Source organism: Astyanax mexicanus, chromosome 22 (assembly GCF_023375975.1).
Source record: "Astyanax mexicanus isolate ESR-SI-001 chromosome 22, AstMex3_surface, whole genome shotgun sequence".
NCBI classification, from domain to species: domain Eukaryota; kingdom Metazoa; phylum Chordata; class Actinopteri; order Characiformes; family Acestrorhamphidae; genus Astyanax; species Astyanax mexicanus.
Window position 1 is genome coordinate 27,478,702 of NC_064429.1, and position 12,099 is coordinate 27,490,800.

The 12,099-nt window shown below is 36.7% G+C and overlaps 1 protein-coding gene across 1 annotated transcript in view; it reads left to right on the plus strand.

Moving 5' to 3' along the window:
• rxrab (retinoid x receptor, alpha b) overlaps nt 1-12,099 on the plus strand; it is a 104,449-nt gene that overhangs the window by 81,426 nt on the left and 10,924 nt on the right. Inside the window, exons 7-8 of the mRNA XM_007243872.4 lie at nt 7,793-7,922; nt 9,343-9,475. Coding sequence (XP_007243934.1) covers nt 7,793-7,922; nt 9,343-9,475 — 263 coding nt within the window. The remainder of the gene's footprint in view (nt 1-7,792; nt 7,923-9,342; nt 9,476-12,099) is intronic.

Here is a 12,099-nt window from a genome sequence, read left to right on the forward strand (position 1 = left end):
TCTAAAAATACACATAACATGAACAGTAACCTGTTAAAATGGGTCATCCTAATTCTGAGACTGGATCACTAGCAAGGAGTCTGGTTCAATAAGCTTAATTGTTCAGTGAAAATGGAAATGCATCTGACTAAATAAATATATAATATGCTTTATTGTCTAGATTAAAGATGTATTGTGTGCTGTTAACAGCCTGACATCTACACCTTCCAAATTAGGTTTCATCAGTGATTCCTTTGGGAATTCACATCATTTATCAGGCATTTATTTAGTAGGTCCAGTCTTGAATCTTTAACTTTTTTTAAACCCTAAGTTTATTAAGCTCAAAATGCAAAAGCTCAGCCAACATTTATATCAATATAACTCCTTAATGACACTTAGAAATTCCTTTTAAATTGTCTAGAAACACCGTAGCAACCAGCTAGCAACACCTTAAAACTGAACACCTGTACCATAGAAACACCTTATCTACTGTCTGTAAAACACCATAGCAACCAGCTATCAACACCTTAAAACTGAACACATTTACCATAGGAACATAATATCTACTGTCTAGAAACACCATAGTAACACTGTAGTAACCAGATAGCAACCTTGAAACCCAACACCTATACAATAGAAAGACCTTATTAACCATTTAAACACCTTACCAACTGTCTTGAAACACCATAGTAACTAACAAGCAACACCCATACCATAACAACACTTTATCATCTGTCTTGAAACACCATAGTAACCAGTTAGCAACACCTTAAAACCCAATACCTATACCATAGCAACACCTTAATAACCTCTTTGAAACACCATACTAACAGTATTGAAACACCATAGTAACCATGTAGCAACATTCATACCAGAGCAACACCTTATCATTCATCTAGAAACACTGTAGTAACCAGCTGGCAGAACCTTAAAACCCAGCATCTATGCCATAGCAACACCTTAATAACCACTTAGTAACACCATAGTAACCAGTTAGCAACATCCATACCATAGCAACACCTCATGATCCATCTAAAAACACTGTAGTAACGAGCTATCATCACCTTAAAACCCAACATCTATACCATAGCAATACCTTAATAACCATTTAGAGACACCTTACCAACTGTCTTGAAACACCATAGTAACCAGCTAGCAAAACTAAAAACCATAGCAACACCTTATTATCTGTCTTGAAACACCATAGTATCCAGCTAGCAACACCCATACCATAACAAAACCTTATTATGTCTAGAAACACTGTAGTAACTAGCTAGCAACATCTTAAAACTCAACACCTATACCATAGAAACACCCTAACATCTGTTTTGAAACACAATAGTAACCAGCTACCAACAGCCATAACACAGCAACACCTTACCATATGTCTAGAGACAGTGTAGTAACCACCTAGCATTGCCTTAGCAACCACAACATTTATTGCAGCATGAAATATTAAGTATTTGGTAACACTATAGCATTTTCTGGAGTACCTCAGGGTTCTATTGTAGGGCCTATGAAACTGATGTTAATTCAGAGAAAATTGCAGAGTGAACTTAGTATATAACTAGGTATATCTATATAGGTCCAAATGTACAGTGAACATATGTTTTGGGTGACTTTTAGTTGTACCCACTAATACATACGTGCAATTGCACACACACAAATATGGCCTATAGAGTCTTTTTGGAAGTATTTTAAAGGGCATTGCTTCATTTTTAAGAGAGTGCTCACACTTTCTCAGAACTCTCACTCCTCCAGCATTCCTTTCCATCCTACACTGACTAGAAGGTTCTCTTGTAAGATGCAAATTTCTCGCAGATCTGCCGGACTGGACCGCTGTGTCTGGCAGGCTGAGTGGAGTTTTTTTTTCTCTCTTGTTTCCTGGATGTCTGAAGTTTGTGGAGGTGAAGGTGCAACGTGAGCAAATGGGACTGGCTATTTTTAAAGTGATGGAAATGTGCTTGCTGGACTCTGACAGGAAGTGGCTCCCTGTGGACTGGCTGTCCACTGCTACACAGTAATGCACTCTGGCACTGAAGACCACCGTGCATTCTAAGAGCAGGGAGATAGGAGATCTGGAGGTTTCCTTTAGTTCTTCAGTAATAGAGGTTAGTTTAAGTCATTTAGATTATGGATATGTTCCGACTGACAGCACAAATCTGATTTCTGACATATTTCGATTGTGTCTAGATCGATTTCTGATAGTTTGAACAAACAGAAAGTACATTAAATGTAGAGATTTTATCAGATTTCAGTGTGTCTTTTTATCACTCACAATGCATCAAACAATGACCTCATTAAATCCAGAGTGACAGAAGTGCAGGGGTCCAAGAAGAACACCAAAGGTTACTTACAGATCACAGTAACCCATACAGATATGACTGTAAAATCATAACTCATATTAGATTAAAAGGCGCACTAAGCGACACTAGTAGTGATGCCTACATCGAAGTCAGCAAGGGTGTTGCCATGAAGGGAAACTTCTAAAGGGGAAGCTGGGGGAAGCGCCTAAGTAAACAAAACTGTAATTCTTAAAAAACGAGCGCTAAATGTTAATCTACACAGATTTCTCTCCTGAAAAAATGTATTTGAATTAGTAAAGCGCTTCCGCTTATTTACAGTGAGCTTAGATTTTATTATTGTAGGGTGTGTTTTCAGTGAAGTTTCTCCAGCACTAAGGCTGGGTGCAGCAGCATTAGCATTAGCCGCTAACCACAGTGCTAGCAGGATGTAAATAGCACCCGATAGAGCTAGACTGAGGAACCCTGAGTGTTGTTTTAACATGGCAAACATGCAGACTACGGTTCAATATACTCGCCTCTAAACGACGAAAGAGCTATTGTTGCGGTTAGCAGCTAATGCTAATGCTGCTGTACCCAGCCTTAGTGCTGGAGAAACTTTACTAAAAACTCAACCTTATAATGCTGTACTTCAACAGAGTGACTTTTTACTGCTCTTTACGTCCTGACTGGTAGAATTCATACATAAGGCGCACTGAATTATAAGGCACAATTTGTCCATTTTTAGGAAAATTGAAGGATTTTATATATATTTTATTTTGCCTTTAGTCCAAAAAATACAGTAGTACAAAGCAAAGTGGCTAATGTCAATATTTGACTATTTAACATTTAAAATAAAAGTTTACATCCAGTTCTATCCATCGTGTTGCCTTTTCTGGACAATTCCTGAGCTCGTATATGTTTGCAGTAGATCTTTCAGCACAACTGGGGCGGAAGCTGTACATGCTGTTTGCTCATCGGGGATTTTCAAAGCCGCCGTCTGTCCTTGGGCTTTAGGGAAGAAGGTCTTGCTGAATGAAACACAGCTCTAATGAGTTTGAGCTCCTCTGTGAGCTGCCTGATTGGAATCTTACTGAGACGCCTGCTGGAGATCTGATTGAGGAAATGTCTCTGATATTACTCTACAGGTCAATCTGAATGTGGCAGGAAAAAGGTCAAATAGAATCAGTAGGAATCCCCCAGATTAAGCTGTGGTAGGTTATTTTGAGACTAGGGGTAAAACGATTAATCGAGTAATTCTAGTTACTCGATTTAAAAAAATGGTCAAGTAATTTTCTGTGCTTCGAGTAATCTTTTATTTAATAAAAAAACTCACCCACGTAGAGGAAGAAGGAGCAGGCAGAGGAGGTTTTAGTTTAGAAGAGGGTATTTTGAAGCGGCGAGGGAAAAGAGCGTCAGCTTACGAGGAAAAAGGGCAATAATAATGGAGCATTTTAGGCAGGTTTTAATGCTGCACCGTCTCAGCCGAGGACACGTTAGCGGTGGAGCCGAGAAAAGGTTCATATAACTTATAACCAATCAGTGACATTAACATTAATGTACCTTAATAACATAATGACAGTGCTGTGGAGTGCTAACTATTAGGAATACTGTCTAATGTGTGGTTAGTTTATAAAAACAGAAAGTTCTGGGCTTAATACAGGCTTTATGTAAGTGAACACAGCGCTGTGGAGTTTATAAATAAATACATGTCACCGGCTTGGTGAGATGAACTGGCAACATCTCTGCTGTTCAGAAGCTAAGATGCACAACATAATGCAAATGTTTATGCCTTTTTTATTGATTAAAAGAAATCCTTGATGAAAATAATTAAACTTAGTTTATTAAAGTACTAATTATTAAATTATTAATATTCCTTTATTTATTTCTATTTGTGTTTGCCTTTTCCCGTCATTTGGACATTCATTATTAAGTGAATGTCTTGTTTTCTCTTGTGTATTATTAATTACTTTTTAAGCAAACAAATATTTTATCTGATTACTCTATTAATCGAATCGATTTTTCAGTAGAGTACTCAATTACTAAAAGAATCGATAGCTGCAGCCCTATTGGAGACCTATTTAGAGAGAAGGTGATCAGGCCTGGACAGTTTGAGAGCCACACATAGAGGTTGATCAGAAGCACTGTTCTTAATAATGCAGAGCAGCGGTTGGGTGGTCAGGACCGGTGAGGCAGAAATAAGTTTATTTGCTTGATAGTCACCCAGAGTGACAGTTAAACAAGCATTAATAATGTGCTTCAGCTGAAGCAGGTGAAGCCATTTACCCTCTGCCGCTCTCGCTTTTGCTTTTGCACAACCTGACTGTCTGACAGACAGTGTACCTGTCGTCTGTTTCCTACTTTAAGGGTCAAATAGGACAAATTATGTAGATTTCCTTTGTAAAATAAAAAAAAATAGTCTACCTAAATCTGAATATTCATTGTACGTAAAAGTTGAGGAGAACCCGTTAACCTGAATGAACCTTAATTATTTCTGGGACATCTGTCACATGTCATAGTTGTGACATGATAAAGCCAGAATGTATTTAAATATATTTATATGTTAATTCCAATATCTAACTATTCTTAATAACTAAAAATGCATAATTATGCATAATTTACTTTTGTATTATTAGAAATTGAAATGAACAAAAAATGCAGTTTTTCACAGTCATTTCTGGAAACAGTGTTAAAAAATAATGATGTAAATGTCTAAATGGCACACTTTTCTGGACAAGCTGAGGCATACAGAACTCTCACTGAAGTTGCAAGAAGCATGTGGACCTCGATATTGCCTTTTATGTTTACTTAGAATGAGGAAACTATTAACTTTAAAAAAGCCAGTATGTATTTAAATATATACATTCCAATACATTAATGTTCAATATCTATTTATATTTGAATTGCATAATGTGTAATGCTTTAGCTTTTGTAATACCCTATTTTTAATCACAGTTTCTGAAAACAATATATGCATATATATATATTTTTTTATACATTTATTTTTTATATTTTTTCCATTTTCTCCCATACTTCAATACATTAGAAAGTGAGCCACCGTCTCTTTTTGAATTGCTGCTGATGCAGCTTTGCCAAATAGCATAAGGAAAGAAAAGTGCAGCGACTCGGTTCCAATATATCAGCTCACAGACGCTTGTGCTGATCAACATCACCCTTTGGAGAGATGAGGAGGGAGAGCAAGGCCAATTGTGCTCTCTCAGGGGTCTGGCAGCTGATGGCAAGCTGCATGACCAGGATTCTAACCATTTAACTAATCTCCTGATCATAGTGCCAGCATTTTAGACCGCTGGACCACTCAAAATAATCTCTGAAAATAATATAAAAAAATTATTATCATAACAGGCCTTAAAGTAACACTACAGAATATATAGGTATTTCCTGCTCCTGTGCTCTGCCTACAGTTGGGAAATTTAGGGCGCACTAAAGAGATACTTTTAAATGGCACACTTTTCTGGACAAGCTGAGAGATACAGAGCTGTCACTGAAGATGCAGTTTTAACATGATATAATTATATTACTGGATTTTTTTTTTTGTTGTTGCAAATATGACTCTTGCACGTGTTATCTTGCCTATATACACAGCCATACTGCATGCAGTTAAAATGATATTATGATAATATGATATTATAATGCTCCATCCAATACTAATTTGGGATTAGCTAGATAGAAAGCACAATAATGCTCTACTAGAAACTACTAAACTGTCCTAGACAGTTACTCCAACAAAAGCCGAATAAATATTTTTTCAATACCCTTGATTTTGGATAAAACAATGAATGAGCAGGTGTCCCAGTTTGTATTTTCATGAAATGTGGAACGATACATATATATAACAGTATAAACAGATTTTTTTTTATGATGGAAAAAACAGTCCTTCACACTGTAGAACATGGTCCATATAGCACCAATATACTGCTGCAGGTATAAAGGTTCCACTATTGATTCAAGTCATCAGAACTCTTTTTTTCTTGAACTTCTAAAGGGTGAAAGTTACAAGTCTGCACACACACACACACACAAAGACACACATACAGTATAAGAGTCCCGTACCATTGTTTCAAGTCTCTGAAAGAACAAACAGATCTTCAGTTTGAAGGCAGTCAGAGAGATAAATCTGTCTAATCTTCAAAAGGAAACTTTATTTAAAGTGCAGATCCTTGAGGATTCTTCCTGTGTGTCACAGGATGGAGTTGAAGTGAAATCCTCTGGTGCTCGCCTTCCCCCCACCTGTTTAGTATTCTTCTGCCTGTGTGTCTCCAGCTGCAGCTTTTCCTTACACACTTTCTGTCACATTCGTCCTGTATTCACTCAGTCAGTCTGCAGCATTTCAAACGTTCATATATTATTGTTTTCGTGCTTTGGAATGATCATTGCCGGACGGACATTTTGACCAAAATAAGCACAATTATAGACTGCCTTTTTTTGGTAGAAGCCAGACAGAAAATTATGTGCAAAATAACAGCAATTAAGTCTTTCCACAGTGTTCCAGTATTGAGCAGCTTTATTCGTATAGTCATCGTTATAAAAATAGATGCAGCCAGACTGGACCAACCTGCAGGAATGAAATGTGGTGGATAATGATGCCAGACGGTCATCAGTGGATCACACGTCCATGAGGCCTGGTGCTGTAGTGTGGGGTGCAATTCCGTACGATAGCAGATCACCTTTGATCTACATTCAAGGCATTTTGACAGCTTATCGTTATATTAATAAGATCCTGCAACTAGTAGCCCTACTTTTTGTGAATATTTCAGCAGGACAATGCTTTTTCACACACTGAAAAAGCATTGTCAAGAGCTTGCCCCCCAGACTTGCCCCCCAGTGGGATGCTGTTGAATGCTATTACACACTCTACCCCACCACAAAATCGCAAAATTGCAGGAACTGCATGAGAATGTTCATGCAGTATAGGATGGATGTATTATTGCAGGACACCATTAGGAACCTCTACAACTGGTTGAGATGTTGAGATGTCTGGCATGCTATGTTAAAATTGAGACCATTTCAGTTTCTGAATCAGTTTCTCTGATTTTGCTATTTATAGGTACATGTTAAGTAAAATGAACATTGTTTTATTATTCTATAAACTATGGACAACATTTCTCCCAAATTCCACATAAAAATATTGTCATTTAGAGCATTTATTTGCAGAAAATGAGAAATGGCTGAAATGAGAAAAAAGATGCAGAGCTTTCAGACCTTAAACAATGCAAAAAAACAAGTTCATATTCATAAAGTTTTAAGAGTTCAAAAATCAACATTTGGTGGAATAGTCCTGTTTTTTATTCACAGTTTTCATGCGTCTTGGCATCATGTTCTCCTCCACCAGTCTTACACATTGCTTTTGGATAACTTTATATTCCAGAGGTTTTCAGCTTGGTAAAAAAGTGGTCTCTAATTTTTTCCAGAGCTTCCTTCTTTCTTCTGGGTGAAACTATTATATTTATATAACTGTTTCTTTTAGACCATTTTTTAAATAATTTTATTTTCTTTTTCCTCTCTTTCCGCAGCCCAACGACCCCGTCACGAACATCTGCCAAGCTGCGGATAAACAGCTCTTTACGTTAGTGGAGTGGGCCAAAAGGATACCACACTTTTCTGACCTCCCTCTAGACGACCAAGTCATTCTTTTACGAGCAGGTATGTATAGTTTCTTAAATGTTAAATATCATACGGGGACATTCCAGAAATACGTCGTAGAGGAACTAGTATTGTGTCCCATGACTTTTTCCATGGCGTGTCCCATGGAATTGAAACAAATGCTGGACTGACCTGTGGGATGTGTGTATGGGGCCTAGCGCATTGGGTCACTTGTCTGTTGGCATGGACAATTGTAGGAAGAAGCCGCCGGTGACAGTCATTACCACCTTCTTGTGTAATGCCTTTTATGGTGTACAGTATTTCTGGTTGCACATGACACTCTGGATTGGATCGCCTGAAAATTGAATAAATTTAGGGTTTGCATGAAAAATGAAAAACCTGTAAACTTCCTGGAATTTAAACATAAAAATTTCCAGGCTTGGACAAGTTTTGGAAAAATAAAAACACAAAAAAGTTTGGGAAAAGTCATGGAAATTTGGTCCACAAATCTTTGTGTTTCAGTTTATCGATGGAGAAAATATATTTTGAGCTAACATAAATGTGAGCTCAGAGTTAATTCAGTAATTTAGACCCAATTACACAATTACACAATTAAACATTTTATTATTATTAAAGATTGCGCGTCAACATTTTATCTGATTCATTTTAAACCTACTATATTATGTAGGCTAATTATAGTCTTTCTTTTTTTTTTTTTCTATAGTCGTTTTTTTTTTTTTTTTTTTTTTTTTTTTTAGACATTGTCTGTGCTGATGTTTTATAAATTGTATGGTCATGAAAATTTGCCTTAAAGGCATGGAAAAGTCATGAAAAAAAATCATGGAAATGCATTTGTTAAAACATGGATGAACCCTGTAAATTACAATTTCCATCCATGTCACACCCAATATAAGGCCATGCTTAAACTAATTTTTCACATTTCACATTGCCATGATATAGTTCTTTAATTCGTATGTTGTAACACTGTTTTTGTAGCTTTTGTAGTACTGTATAATGGGTATAACATTACCCTTTCCCATTTTTCCATATTTCTATATCTCATCTTGGGTTATGTTGAGGAGCCTGAGCCTCGGAGGATTATAAGAGGTTTATTTGTATTTCAAGTTCACATTCTGTGTAGACTGTGTACAAGCCTAATGTTACCCAATGCCTGAGGACACTCAGTGTCCCCGTACTCCTCTCTGTATTTGCCGCAAAATGAAAAAATAATATCTCGGGCTGAACTGGAGTGTATTTATCCCTGTTTGACACATTGGAAACAGACAAAGTGGTCCTCACTTACACTGCAGCTCGATTGTTTACTGTCCTCACACAAAGGAACGCTTGTTTACCTCGTCTGGTTACCTCATCTGGTGGCCTTAGCGTTTCCTCACGGGCTTTTTTTACACTGCCTTTATTGTGGTTTTGTTTGTTCTTGGAGTCGCCGCTGAAACCCCTTCTGTTTCTTTATTTCTCACAGGCTGGAACGAGCTCCTCATCGCTTCTTTCTCACACCGCTCAATAAGTGTGAAGGATGGCATATTGTTAGCAACAGGGCTCCACGTCCATAGAAACAGTGCACACAGTGCGGGAGTAGGAGCCATCTTTGACAGGTATGTATCTACAGTATAGGGGGGGTGCATCAACATGTAGATAAAGTGGTTAGTTGGTATTAGGGCCAATTTATAGTTCTGTGTCGAACCTATGCTGAAGTGAAAGATTTCATGTAATTATAGGACAAGTTCTTGTAAAATGACTTATTACATTTTATAAGGAGTGTATGACACTTTTTTAGGAATTGAAATATGTTAAAAGTGAAAGATTTCATGTAATTATAGGACAGTTTCTTGTAAAATTAATAATTATTTTGTTTCATAAAGAGTATATGACGCTTTTTTAAGAATTAAAATCTGTTAAAAGGAAAAGATTTCATGTAAATGTAGGACAAGTACTTGTAAAATTATTAATTATTCTGTTTAATAAGGAGTGTATGATGCTTTTTTTTAAGAATTAAAATCTGTTGAAAGTGAAAGATTTCATTTAATTATAGGACAAGTTCTTATAAAATGATAGTTATTAATAGTTATTAATAGTTGTTAATATTAATAAATACAATAACTTTTTTTACGGTTTATATCTATTTTAAATGTGAAAGTATTTTTCTTTTTTTTTTTTACTAACATTTTCTAACAGTGTAGGGGTGGGTGATATGGCCCTAAAATAATATCATGATATTTCATGATTTGCAATAGCGATATTCTTGGTGATGTGACAAAAATACACTACTACAACATAATTAAAATTAAATTGTATTTTGCGTACGATATGATATGGCACACCCATAATGTTTTTTAACAAAGTCAATGATCCAGAGTACTAATAATGCACTCCACATAATTTCATATATCCAGGATTAAAGTAAAATGAATGATACTGTACAGATATAATGTCTCTAGTAGATATATAATAGTATTTCCAATGAACACAACACTGTTGATACTCTACTATACCTTGCCTTGTCATGAGCATGATGGCCAGTTTTTACCCTTACAAGATAAGACCTCACAACTTGGGCCACACAGGTCTGGGCATTCACAAGCCGCAAAATTAGATAATATGTCTTGATCAATTTATAAAGCACATGCTGTTAGAATGCATTTTAACATTATTCAAATACATTACATATACCCTACTGCAGTCTATTGCCACGGACAAAATGGCCAGTTTTCACCCTTACTCACAAGGTATAACCTCAAAACTTACACAAATGTGTGGCCATTCCCAAGCCGCCAAATTAGATTATTTGTCTTGATAAATTTATTAAGTACATGCTGTTAGAATGCATTTCAGTCTATTGCCACGGACTAAATGGCCAGTTTTCACTCACAAGATAGCACCTCACAACTTACACAGCGAATACTGCAGTAATACTTCGTCATCAATTTTTACACTGTTGTCCTACGTCACTATAATAGTAAGGAAGTTAAGAAATCTTGGTGTTAAGAGGTTAGTCCTCTAAGGGGCTCAGGCATTAAATATGATTTCAAATTTTTTTTTCAGACTTTATTTTAGAAGTAAAGTTATACAGTTTGAAAGTTAGAAAGCAGAGTGTCAGTTCAGTTCATCTAGAACTTATAGAGCTCCTGTAAGAAAGCAGGGCAGCTAACGTTGTAGATCACTGGAAGAAGTTTTGAAATTGACCCTCCTAAGATGTTCCAGTGAGAAATGTTCTCCAGCTCTCGTGCTTTTCCATTATTAATTGCACTTTTACATTAAGCCACATGGAAGTTTTATGTAGCTGAGCCATAATGTTTCACTTGCCGTATAAAATCCGTCAGTGTCCTCGCTAATGAAACCCAGGGTGTCCCGTCAGTCTGCGGCGACCACACATCTGTCTTATGTGCCTTAATGGTTCTCAGTCCCGTTTCAGTCAATATAGAAACTGAATGTGATCGAGAAGTGATGAGTCATCTTTCCTGTGCAGCATGATGTTATTCAGGACGGGACGTTTCTCAGGACTTGTTATGAAGGTGTTAAGCAAGAACGTGAATTCCAGATGAGTAAAAACTGAAAAGAGTCCAATAGCATCTCATAGAGGTCTGGCAGTGCGGCCTGCCAAGGCAATATCAGTATCAGTGGGCCCTATATTACGTGTGTTGCGATGCTCATTGCTATCCTACATCCTGCTAACAGGCTATTTTCATGCCTTGCACCTGTGTCGTTAACATAGCAAAGACGCTCACAAATATATCCATAGTAATGGCCAAAGTAGTCTGAATATGATGTGTGTTCAGGTAAATTCCTGGCGTATTGCTATCTTGGGAATGTAAAACACAAATGAGCCATTGACTAAAAAAAAACTACAAAACAGTCAATCATCTGGCCACTGGTTTAAGACCTTATTAACATAACATTGTGCTATAAAAATGACAGCAACAACAGGGTTTGATGGGTCATGAAAAACCTGGAAAAGTCATTGAATTTGAAAGTAGCAATTTCCAGGCCTGGATACATTTTAGAAAAATAAAAATACCCAGAAAGTTTTGTTAAAGTCATGGAAGTTTGGTCTACAAATCTTTGTGTTTCAGTTTATCGATGGAGAAAATCTATTTTGAGCTACAATTACATCAGCTCAGAGTTAATTCAGCAATTTAGCCCAACACAATGGAGCTCTCAGGATCTGACACACGTTGAATTACTATAGATTGTGTTTAAACATTTTATCTGACCTATTTTA